This window comes from Lipotes vexillifer, unplaced genomic scaffold (genome assembly GCF_000442215.2).
Source record: "Lipotes vexillifer unplaced genomic scaffold, Lipotes_vexillifer_v1.1 scaffold1198, whole genome shotgun sequence".
Classification (NCBI taxonomy): Eukaryota; Metazoa; Chordata; class Mammalia; order Artiodactyla; family Lipotidae; genus Lipotes; species Lipotes vexillifer.
Window position 1 is genome coordinate 1,400,130 of NW_006769399.1, and position 13,394 is coordinate 1,413,523.

Below are 13,394 nucleotides of genomic sequence, written 5' to 3' on the forward strand. Positions count from 1 at the left end.
TGCTGAACATACTGAAAAGCTGGAAGTAAACACTTGCATGTTCATGGATCACACCCTGTTTCTTCTCCAAGGATATTAACGAAATAGAGAACAGGACCCTCCTTTAATCCAATCAATTTTCCTAAGCTCTTTTCAGATCCTACAGGGGTTCTACTGATGTCACAACCTGACAAATACAATCACCTCATGACTGTAAGCTAAAAAGGCACAGACACAATGCAAGAAAAGACACTGGAAGTCAAGACCAACCAAAGAGAAAGGATAAAAGCAGGAAACAGACAAAGAAAAGTTCAAGAGATGAGTCATAGTATACTTACAACTTTCAGCCTGATAGTCTGGCACAAACTGCTCATCATTGTCAGGTACCTGAGCTGAAGAAAAAAAAAAAAAAGAAAACAAAATTAAGAGAGAAACTGCCAAGGCATAAAGAATGTCAAGTAAGATCTCTCATGGAAGAGCTTTTTAGACTGAGACCAAACCTATGATTATTTGCCAATGAGCTCATATTTAAAATGGCATTGACAGCAATATTTGGGAGGAGAAATAGAAGCCATCATCAAATGTAAACCAGAAAACACATATGTCAGAAATAAAATGGTGGCAGTTGAAGTCCCTCTGAATTTCACCTGCCACATGGAAATAAAAGAAACATGCAAAATAAAAGAAGCTACAGGAATTCCATTAGATGCAGTGTTTTTTGTTTTTGCAAGAATGGAGTAAGAAGTATTTCAATTCACCTACTGCCGGTGCTTAAGTGGCCCATTTAAATTAACCACACAATTCTTTCAAACGATGTGTAATTACTACACATATCCCTCTGCTTTTTAGAAATATCTGCTTTTGATATGTTCGGTCTACTGCCAATTAGACTACCATAATTAAAAATGTTTGCCCTAAATTTGGCCAAAATATGTGACAAAGTTTTTTACATGAAAAGATTATCATTGATTTTGGTCATATATAATAAAATATGATACCTCAATGATTATGGTCACAATAATAAAAATAATAATAAAAACAAACTCCATCTTTTCATGCAAAATATTTTCCAGGTGACTAGCACTAACAAAAGAATATCACTATTTCATCAGTCCTAATGTCAAATGACTACCCTATTTATAGTAAAGGGAAAAAATTCTGAAGAGCAAGAACTTAATGTATTCGGCAATCAAAACACAAGTATATTTTTCACTTCTAGTATATTTTCATCACAGTTAATTTAGATGTCAAAATAACCTATTCCAAATTGACATATTACAAAAATGAGTTTTCATCTGCACACACAAATAGGCACACTTACAGACATACAAACTACATAAAAGCTGGGTTATAATGAGTTATAATCCTAATTAACTTTAGCTATAACCTGATTAGCTAGTATTACTTTACTAGTATTACCTAAGAGTGAAACTTTTTATCCAATCAAGTCACACTAAAACAGATGTCAATTAATTTTTTTTTAAGTGCGTATACTGTATGGGGAATTCTTATTAACATAAATCAGTCTTTGTTGAAAAAGTTTTGTGTTGGTAATTGAGTTAAGAAAAAAAATTCATATAAAAAGAAATTCTACATTTTAAAAATTCTGTATAAAAAAGGAACACAACATACATAGAATTAAAATGTCTGCTGTGTCAGCTTATTTAATAGGATTTAAAAAAAACAAATATTTGGTTGAATAAAATTTATGTTATATTATTAAGAGCGGAACAAACGATAATCTTGCCTATCACCAAGACATATGCAGTTTGACATTCAATTATTTTCTAACAACTTTCTTCTGTACACCAATACTTAAGTTTATTGAAGACAAATTCCATCCTCTGCCATTTAAGGAAACCAAACAAATTAAGCACTTTTTTTCCAAATTACAACTGATACCTATGTGATCAGCCTGTACTGGAGGAAGAGGTACTTTTTTCTTCTGATTCCACTAATACCTGATACCAAGGTTAACTAAAGGCCAACAACCCTCAAATCATTGTTTTATGTTATGCTGTGTAAACTGTGTAACATTATTTAACCTCTTTGAACTCCATTTTACTCATCAGTTTAATAGTGATAATATAGGTTTTTCATGAGGATTAAATGGAATAGTCTAAACACAACGCCAGACACAATATCAGATACTCAAGAAAGGTTACTTATATTCTTCTTTCCAAACCTCCACCACCCATCCCTTTTTTTCAGTTCACACACAAAGCAGTACTCAAATCATTACGATGCAAGTTTAACATCTTTACTTCTAATGAATTATATTGGAGACGGATAAAAATCGCAGCTAAAATTTGTACATTAGCATTCTCTTAGCTATAAACATTTTTTTGACAGTACAGTAGACCTGATTTTTCTCAAAGACTCACAAATTGTAAGTGGAAGAGTATCCATTAAAATAAGTCTTTTCACCAAAAAAATTACAAAAAGTTTTTAATATGTATTTAATAAATAACAGCAGGCAGACAGAGTCAAATCCTACACATTTTTTCCACCATATCCACAGGTTTTGGTTTTCCTTTGAAATTAACAGCTAAACCCAGATAACTACTGAGATGCAAAATTATCAACCACAGCAATTACTATGCTTTTAAAAAGCCAACCTTTACAAGAAGCTAATAAAAACGTAATATCCCTTTACAGGAATAGTTAAAAATAGCGGGTGAGTAACAAAAATGTATTTGTAACAGAATATGCTGGTATGACTGTCTCAAAGGCCAGACTTTTTTTTTCTTACTATCAGAAGACAAAGTTGCAGTTCAGTGATATATATCACTGCAAGAAAGGCGTAAAAATCGCTGATGGATAAGCAGCGTATGTTGGGAGATGGGAGTTGGGGAGGGAAAACTTCAGGAGAAGAAACCAGAAGTTGTACCTCACAAATACAGAAAATAGCTACATACCAACAATTTTGTAAAAAGAATAAGAACTGCTATTTCTGCTCTAACTCCTTAACATACTGAATAAATACTTCACACTTATGCCTGAACATATTCCAGAATTTTAACAAAAAACATATGACTCACATTTTCACAGAAGCTAATCTTAAGAAACTGAATAGACCAAGTGAAGCAACACGCTACTTAAATGGACAAAAGCTGAAGTCTACCTCTAACTTCAAGTTAGAGTCAAAGGAAAGCAGCTAACGAAAAACACAAGTTGGATCTGGGCAAGGAAAATATGACAAAGTATTGCCACACTCGTATCGTACATTTCCTTTCTCTCCTCCATTCACGGAGAATTCTGTGAAGTAACAAACTACAGCTTCCTGAAAATTTGCGGCAAAGCCATACCAACTCCAAAGTGGAAAATTAACAATAGAGGCCAACCTAAAAATAAATCAGTTTTTCACTGCTATCTACAATAAACTATGCTTGGAATAATCACCTTTGGGGAATGAAAATATTTCCCCACACTCTGTAATTAAAGAGGAAGGGGACAGAGTAAGAAAGGAGAAGAGAAAGTATATACCAGAAGACCAATAAAAAGATGAAGCATGTGGATTTTACTGGTAATAGCTGGAGCGCTTCTATCAGTTCATCACACATTAATAGACAAGTTGCCATCAAGTCTCAGGACTTCGCCTTTATAAGGGAAGTATTTGCACTCTCAGCTATTTACCTACATTATTATCCAAAGTTGTTTCTCCTCCCTCTCTCTCTCTCTCTCTCTTTCTCTTTCTCGTTCTACTACATCGCAATACATATTATGAGAAAGAAACCCATGAAAATATTAATCACAATCTTGATGTCACAGAATCACTAACCCTTATTTTGAATTTTAATATACTTCCTTAACTAACATTTCTTGGGCAGGGCTGGGGTGGGGAGTGGACAATTTTTAAACAGAGTTTGTCTGTCTTTTGTGCTTATTTTAAGCCTTCAAATAAAGTAATAATCATTACTTAAGGAAAGGTGAGTGTTGAAATATTTTCCAAGTTTGGCTGCAAACAAGTAAAAACCCCCTTTTTCTTACAAACTAGGCGCCTGTCAGGTTTTCTTTTAAAGCTAGGGAAAAAGTGGAAAAATTACAACTGAAACAAATGTCAAGTTGAAAAGGGGTTAATATTTAATTAAAACCAGTTCTATCCACTGTAACAATGACCTGGAGCCAAACAAGGCGGAAGATGTATGAGTCATTCTTTCTGCCCGTGAATGAGACAGCTGATCTCCTCAGCAATTCCTCCAGACAAGCAGGCAGAGCTGGAGTTCCGCCTCCATTCACAAAAACACAGTCCAGCATGAGCCATGGGGCCCAACCGCAATCTTTTCATGTCACACCCTTCCAGAGAGCTAAAGCAAGTCAACTTGAACTTGCAGTATAAACATACCAGTTTTATTGCTCTGTCTCAAATACAGCTCAAATCCATTAAGGTACACGTTTAGATAAATGACAAAGTTAAATCCATATATATATTTACATATGTTTAACCCATCCTGCTTTATAGAGTAATTTGTCACAGAAACTTGAATTTATAAAACTAAGAAGGAAAAAAGAAAAGAGGTAAAGATAGACGGATGGATGGATGGATGGAAGGAAGGAAGGAAAGAAGGAAGGGGGGAAAAAAAAGCCAAACTATTAAAGAAGTACCTTATTATTCTTGCTTATTATTCAAATGCTCTTTTTATCTTAAGATTATAATAGTTTATTGCTGAACTTAGTAGCATTTCACTCTCACAGGGTTAAGAAACAAGTTTCTCTAAAGAAATTTAAATTTTCTTTTAAATAAAACAACAAGAAAATCAACCTTCACACAGTCATATTTTGTTTAATCCTAAAATGAAGCTTCAGGCCATGGAAGAAAATAATCATGAGGCCGCTAAGCCTGGTTTTATACCACATCGCTTTTAACATTAAAATGACTGTACCAATGTATAAACATTAATTAATACAGAAGTATAAATACATTTAAACAGACGAAAAAAGGGGGGGCATTTTCCCCATGGCAAAAACATCTTTAATATTGATAAAGGCATTCTTTCTGTATGCTCTAAAAGAAAGAAAACAGTAAGTTTTAGTTCTCTTTAGTCTCAAATCAACTTCAATTTCCTAACTCTAACCTATAGAGAGGCTTGAAAACTTAAGCATAGCTCAGAGCTGTTGTTATTATCCATATATTTTCTCTAATGCTACTGAGGTCTGACTTCTATTATTATTATCATTATTGTTATTTTAATTACAATGTTGTGCACAGATCAAAGGAAATAAAATTATATTATGAAATTCAAGAAATTATACATTTTCTGTAACTGAATTAGAAAAGCTCAGCAATATTTCATTAACATGTATTAGGACCCCCTGGAAAACCGATATCTGGGCTACATCAAATCCGAATTCTATTTTTAACAAATTTTTCTATTTTGCAAATAGACCCTAGATGAAAATGCATTTATATACTTCCAATAAATGTTGAGAAATAGAATACATCTACTCTACCTGCTATCCTTTAGTGAAGTCCAAACAAGAAGTCTTTGTTTCATAGTTTAGAGTATTTCCTGGTACAAGAAAAAGATGGATAGTAGCTCCCCCCTCCCCCCATACAATGACTCTTGCTCAACTCTAAGAAATAGTATGGACTTCTGTAATTTAATGCCTAACTCTCAATTCCTTTTTTATTTAAACCACACAAAATAATGTAGTTTTTAAAGCCTTTTCTCCTTACTGCCTCACATTTAAAAAAAAAAATCGTTGAGTACATACCCAATTTATGTTCCGTTTCAAAAAGAAACAGTCTAGTTTTTAAAAAATAAAAATGAGTACATTATGACTACTGTGTATTACGGGTGGCATTATGTATATTGAGTAACAAGAGCACATATTATTTGAAGAAATTCATAATAAATGATTTTGATTATAAATTTAGTATCAGCCACTAAAGTGAACTGAGGAGATAGAATGACATCTCTACTTTTCAGCAAACCTGACTATTAATAGAAGGTCACATAAAACAAAAGGAAAAAAGCTTATCGGCATAAGGGCATGAGGTAATAATAATCTTTAGTATAGAAAGGTTATTCTTGGAGGCACAACTTTGACTAAAGTGTCCTGGCAGCATGAAACTTGACTTACAACACAATTGAAAAACATTCTACCCTGACGGCAGCGAATCACTATCGACAATTTTCCTTAATATTACTGATGAAAAGAAACCTCAAGGACATCTAGACCAACATCAAAACTAACACTCAAAAGTTGCTATGTATTTATATTAGATACATATGAAATGTATTATTTTTAAGTTGTGTTAAAGGTAAACTTTAACAAGCAACTTTAAAAGAACATGATCCTCTTTTAACTCAATTTAACATCCTTCTATTTCTGTCCCCCCCACACAAAAGGTTCCATTTTAACTATGAATTTCTAGGACGCCCTTCCTTAAAGCACCACTTAAAAAAACAGGACATTACCAGGATGTTGATAGAATTGATATTTGAACTCATTATTTCATGGGATCAAATAATTGGAATTGCCTTCCTGTCAATGGCAATCTAATTCAAAAGTCAAAGAATCAATAAATAAAGAATTGTACACAGTAAAATGACAATATAAAGTGGCTATGGCAAAATTTAAAATAAGCACATTCTTCACTTTTTTAACTGCTACTCTGGTCACTGAAAACATTACCTTTTCAATTTTCTTCAGAATAAGATGTGATTATTTTAAATTGTGGTGTATATGTTAAAAAACCTTAAAAGTGCAGTGTTAGTACTTCAAAAGTGATACTAATATAAAGTTATATTCTTCAAAAACATATTTTTCATCCCTGTTTAGAAATTTGGGGGAAGAATGGAAGCATATTTTTTGGAGAGGGCTTTAGTGAATTGAAAATACTGGTTCCAACCCCATCCTCACATAAGTCCTGCCTTATCTATCCAGATTTTTCCTTGGACATAAAACACATTTCATAATCCATAATAATTTACCTATGACCAATCCATGTTGTACTTCGGGTCTACCTTATAAAAATTTTTACAGGAAAAAAATAAATTAAACCCGAAACAATATATTATTTCCCAAGTATTTAGGGACTTTGATAATTTTTTAAAAATTCATATGACACATTACAAGTACCTTGACTCTCCTGCCTAGTAACATTTTTAGACCTGTTTAACTTCCCAGTGGGATTCTTATGGGAGAAACTTGGTTAATTGCCAATGGTCTTCTTAAAAAGGGTCAAGATGCCTTAAAATTCCATGGTCCCTTCCTTGGCGATAAAGAATTATGAAAAGAAATATGTAAACCGTTTATAGTCTGCCAGTTTGGCAATGTTTTAATTTCTGGATGACCAGAAGAACATAAATGACCAGATCTAGCTACAAATAAGCTAGTATAATTTTGAGATCTCTTCTTAGCTAATATTGTTCAAGATGTGGGATAAGTTAACATGCTAATGCAAATAGCATAATTATATAAAATTGCTAAAAATAAATGTGCAGCCCATTAACAGATGTTAAAAACCCACCTCTCTTCTCACTCTTAGATTTTTAAAAATAAAATTAATGTTATGCTTATATCATGACAGGATAAATTAACGTAAAGTATTCTGAAAAAATGTTTAAATTATCCTCAAATGCAATCTTACTCATGGTTTGTAAATAGGAGCCCACCTGGGTATTCAATAAAACACTCCGAGGATTAATTCCTGAACTTATTTAAGCTTATAAATTCTTTTCTAAGTAAAAGTCCATGTTCTTTCAAATACATCAATCATTTTCTAGGTTTATTTTATATAAAGCTAAATCTTCAGATCTGATTTACAGGTAAGTTAATTATCATGGGTAAGAATATTCAGTGCAGAGTTTTAAAATAAACTTGGATAAATTACCAGATCACTTATCTGAGGGACAAAGAAACAAAACAAGTCAAAAGTAAAACACTGCACTGAAACTGATTATAAAATGGTAAGAGTCTGTCACAGATTCCACATTTTTAAATTCCAGGAACAGAGTTGCTGTGCACATTCAAAATCTGCCAGCAAGTGCACTGACTTGGAATCAATGAGACTTAAACATCTTAAGAACCAACAAACCTTCCAGAACAATTAAAATAGATATCTGAAGGTATTCTGGATAAGCGAATAAATTTCCTCATACACATAATGTTCTCACAACATTTAACTTTGCAAAACTAACAGATAAAATTCATGCAAGAGCCTCTGTGCAGATTTTTCTTGAGAAAGTTACATTTGAATATATGGCTTATGTTGCAATAATAAGTAATCTATTGCAATAAGTTTCATTTACAGTGACAAGCAAAATGACCTTTAAATGTAACTAAAACTTTCATTAATACTTACCTTTCATTAACATACAAATACAATCACCCTTGCAAAGGGATACTGGAAAAGCTATTTAACTTAAAAGGTTTATAAAGATTGCAGAAGCCCTTTGGAAGAACTAGAATATCAGCAAAACAAAGAAACTTATTTTACATGCTAACAGCAACTTGATCAACTGCAAGCAAGACCACTAGAAAAAACACAGCAGTCTGCCTCAAAGTAGCAACAGCAATGCTTGGGTTCCATTTAAAGAGACCCTCTCTCTTCTTTGAACCATCTTAAAAATCTGTTCCAAAAATTGCATGTTTCCCATGTAATGCAAAGACAGAAATAACACAACTATACTCAATACCTAAATATCTATAATTTTCTCTTTGTATTTCCCACAAAACACATCGTAGGATAAAATTATTATTGCACATTTAGTATACCAAATCCAAAAGAAAAATTTCAAATTATAGACGCCAACAAAAGTCCCTCAACATTAGACATTTCTCAAGTTGTATAAAGCTGTACTGAAGCAATATCTCCTTGTTCCTATAAAATAAAGTTTCACAATAAAAGATACAATAGACTGCAACACAAAATTTTATCAAAAAGCAATCAAAAATAAAAGTAATGCCTTTAAATATCTCCTTGCTATATTAAATAAATCCTAATAAAAGTGTTATAATAGCAAAGGTCAATTTCAACAAACATCACATAGTAACATCATCATAGTAACAAACAGAAAACATTTTTTAAATCCTCCAATCCCCCCAAGATTTATTTTAAAGCCATGGATTTCCTTAGCACTGGATACACACCTAACGTTCTGTGTTGTGAACAAGGTGGAAAGAAGACACTTGCACTTAAATCTTGAAGCATCCCGTCCTGATGAACCCAGAGAAACTAATTTCTGCCATCAGAAAAGTCCTCCGCCAGAACACCAAATAATGATATGCGCTGCTCTAAAGGAAACAGCAAGCCGAGTTCTGGCTCTAGGAGGTCTCTCGAGGTACAATAATATAAACCTGATCAATTGCAATTAAAATCTGAACAGAGGCTTAGAACTTGAAGTCTTGGTGCATTAGTTCTTGCCAAAAGCAGATGTGATTGCGAGCTGGAAGCAATTTCTCCTGGTAATTTGTGATGACACTGGGTAGTGCAGTCCCAGATTCCCTGAAGACAAACTCATCAGAGGCTCTAATGTATGCATGACACATGAGGTGGCTCTTTTAGAGCTCAATTAATTGGGCTGAACATTAAGACAGCAAGTTCAGGACTTTTTTTTCTCCCCTTCTAGAGTTGCTTTTCCCCTCCTTTGAAAGCAATTTTTTGCCTTACCTTCTGCAAGCCATGTTTCCTGTAATTGACTTAGATCTTGAAAGAGTTCTAAAAAACAAGTCAAAGACATAAACAAAAGATTTGCAAACCTTTAGCCTACATTAAATGGAAATGTTTGTCATGAAATTAGTACTATAGATCAATTTAATTTGGGGAGGGGCGTCAATATAAAAAGAAATCAGGATTTATAACTTAATTATATCAATAATCCTGCCCATTTTGATGCCTATTAAGCAATACTTCTCAATATCTTTTTTCCCCCTTTTTAACAGTTAGCTTAATAAATAATCTTGGGGACCTCAAACAACACGCATACACTAGAACTCAAAAAGGCTGAGGTAAAGGCATGTCTATCCACAGAAACCTTTCTTAAATATATTCAACTCTTGCTAAAACAGTAGTAGGGGAAAAATCAGAACGACTGAAAAACGTTTTATTTCTATCTTCCGAATCTTATATAAAACATGTAACAGTACATTGTATAATTCTCAAAGTACTATATGTTTTGAAGTTCAAAGCCTCAAAACTAAAAGGGACAACTTTTAAATACAAGATTTGGGGAGAAAATTTCTACAGTAATAGGTTTACAAAAGTCAGGGAGATAATTCTCTGGTACCTGTTTATTATCAAGTCCAAAACTGTGTATTCTGTCATAGTGGGGAGGGAGAGGCATGTGTAACTTATTTATACATATATGAAGATTTGAGGATGTTTCAGAATTCAATATACCTCATCTAAATGGCAAACTGAACTTTGGTAATTAAATCTAAGTATGGTAAGTTTATTATGAATGCCTGCATAGGGCTGGAATAATTTATAATATATTGACCTCCTACCAACAGTTCATAAAAAGAATCTGTGACCCAATTTCCCAAATAGGTATTATAATTACTAATTAGGCCTTGATTATGATTCATTGAACATTTTAAGGCCTCACCATGTGGTCATCAAAATCATCAATGAAAAGTTTGATAGCAGTATATGGTTTTAGTGTAAGGGGATGGGAAATCAAACAATCACTTACATTGCTCAACTTCTAACACAGGAGAAAAGAGAAATTAAGCAGTGTGCACAGCTGCCTAATTTGTCCCACTGTGTTGGATATTTCAAAATTGTTACCTTAGTGTATGGGATTACTTGTATGCCATATGGACAAAGGTATTTAAACACAAAAGAATGATTAAAAGAAGGATGTCACTGCTTTTATTTCCTTCTTGCATTTGTTTGTGACAGAGCCATAAAATATCCCTCAATGCAAACTGTCACATCATGTTAATTGCTCCAAATAAAAGTCTTGGTTAAATGCAGTAATTTGAAAGTGTATTGTTCTTAAGGTAAGACTGAAGTGCTTCTCTTCTTTATGAGGGTGGGAAGTATAGGTAAAGAGGGGGGATTCAGCCCAAAATCAAACCTCACCTTCTGAATCATGAGCCAGATCTCTGTTAATGAATTTTCTTTTCCTGACATTTGTTGGTTTCTCGTTACAATTTCTCCCACGCTGATTCTACAAAGGGAAAGATAAAATCCTTTAAAAGAATGTAAACCTCACATGGCACACACACATAGAAACACACATGCATACAAAAGTCTACTGGATCTTCGCCCTAAATAGAAAAATAAAAGTCCATCGTATCAATTCCAATAATCATTTTCTGTGTTCATTTGACAGTGAAAGCTTATGCTGAGAACTCAACAGCCAGGGAGAGTTGCTCCCCTGTGCCGATGGTAATACACTATTTATCAGTCATATATTCATGGTATCTCAACATCAAAACAACATTAAGCAATTACACTTAAAGTCGTTTTAGGCTGGATCAAAGCTAGATTAAAACACAGTGAATTTTATTCTCTCTGATACCCCCCTAAAAAAAGAACAAAAACAGAGTGGTGAAATGAAAAATGTAAGAGAGACAATGAAAAAAAAAAAGAAAAGAATAAACACCCCATATAAACAAAAAGTGTCAGCATTTGTCTCAACTTCATTCTTTTCAATGTGGCAGACAAACCCAGCCAAAAACTTTGAGAGCAGCAGCTGCTGCTGCCCCCCATCTCCTCTTCCACTCATCTTGAGCACTTTAATCAGAAAAAGGAGTCTTAAAAACAAAACTATGCCTTATCCAAATCACTGAAAGGTAAGCTCATTTTGAAGATTGGGCTTCTAGAAGCAGAGTCGCCCTACAGTGGCAACAAAGCAGATAAAGTATCTGCAATCCCAGCCCCCTTGCCCCCTCCCTCCTCATTCTCTCCTTCCTCCCCACCCCACCCCCTCCGTCGGAGTCAAGTTTATAAACAGCAACTTTCGAACTGATCACTCACATTGGTGACCATGTAAGGCACTTGCTGGTCATAAAATCCATCCATTCTGCTGCTCTTCGCAAATCTCAGCTCAGTGTTTTATATTTTGAGCATTTAGCTGGAGATTTCCTCGGGATCTGGACTTCTATCAACCTAGAGGGGAACAAGATGGCTTTTAGGCTACAAAAAAAAAAAAAAAAAAAAAAAAAATCATGAATGAAGCTCTTGAATTTGCATAGCTAATTACCCTCCGACAGTCCCATTCACAAAAATAACCCTCCCTACACCGCCTCCTTCACCTGGATCCAAAGAGAGACAAGAGAGTTCACAATTTACATATTTTCGGCAGTAGCAAAAATCCGAACCAGAGGCGATGTATTTATTTACACTCTCGATGTTTCCCTGCGCGGTCGGTGTACCCCGGGCAGCTCTGATTCGCAAACGTGTGCAAAACTAGCAATGGCGATCAACGAGACTTGCTTTGCACCTAACGGGACTAAAGAGACGGAGACACCTCTTTCATAAGGATAGTTTTTGCAACCCACAACCATGCAATTATCTGGAGAGACATAAAAAGTTGTTGGAAAGACCCACCTGAAGGCCACGCTAGGCGAACGGCTGCAAAAAATTCCCTCCAATTTTAATAAAAACATTAATTATTGCCCAGCACTTCCCCCTTGGAAGCCGAAAGCGCCTCTGACAGAGCTCAATTCGGTGGTTTTTCCTCTACTTCTCCTCCAGGGGCCTCCAATCCAAACTGATGGATCGCTGCCTCCCATTGGCTCCGCGTCTCTTTCACAAGATCGGATTTCGGGCTGTCAATCAGGAGGCTTGCTGCCCCTGCTCGTGAATCTCCCGCGCCCCTCTGCCCATACCCGTGCTCCGCCGGCTGGCGCGGTGACCACAGCCTGGAAACGCCACAGAGCAAATCGACTGCAGTCCTAACCCGCTGCTTATTGTTAAGGCGCCCGGGGACACCGAAGCCATGTGTTTCGAGACACCAGTTCTCCTTACTGGTGTGTTTGGTCCACTAATTGGGCTGATTTCCTAAAGCACATTCGTTCGGGTCAGATATATACTCTGAAGTGCGATCCACCAAGACCGTGCCTCCTTAAGTCTCCCACCACCCCTCCCTCAAGATCTCCAGCCCCTCTACTTTGAACCTGATAAGGAGCCCACCTCACACTATAGCCTCGTTCCCACTAAGTTTTTGGCCCAGGTTCTCTTCCCATTTTTCAACACCCATCATAACCATTATGGCGCATCAAAAACATTATTTTTTTAACGTCATCCTCAAGTAAATCTTTCATGGGACAGTGAAATCTATGGGGAAAGCACCTGGGAATTGCTTCAGGAGTGGTTGCGTTGGAAGGGAGAACTACAGAGCGATCTAGGTGAGGTAAAGTATTAAAATAAAATTTGTCCCACGTGTGCACTGGGACAAGGTGTTTCCAGTCCCTGGTGGAGGTGGGGAGGAGCAGGGATAGGTTAGGGGTGGCTC

At 35.2% G+C, this 13,394-nt stretch overlaps 1 protein-coding gene across 7 annotated transcripts in view; it reads right to left on the reverse strand.

The window, feature by feature from the left end:
- Positions 1-12,942, reverse strand: part of ETV1 (ETS variant transcription factor 1) — a 96,573-nt gene extending 83,631 nt beyond the window's left edge. For 2 of the 7 annotated variants that reach the window (XM_007445596.1, XM_007445594.1), the window contains exons 1-2: positions 9,079-9,139; positions 318-371 (exon numbers count right to left, since the gene is read on the reverse strand). In XM_007445596.1, the coding sequence (XP_007445658.1) occupies positions 318-371; positions 9,079-9,139 (115 nt within the window). Of the gene's footprint in view, positions 1-317; positions 372-9,078; positions 9,140-9,598; positions 9,647-11,014; positions 11,103-11,576; positions 11,664-11,914; positions 12,047-12,487 lie in introns of those variants that run through there. The other 5 variants (XM_007445592.1, XM_007445591.1, XM_007445590.1 and 2 more) reach the window with 5 other exon arrangements.
- Positions 12,943-13,394: the final 452 nt, after the last annotated feature.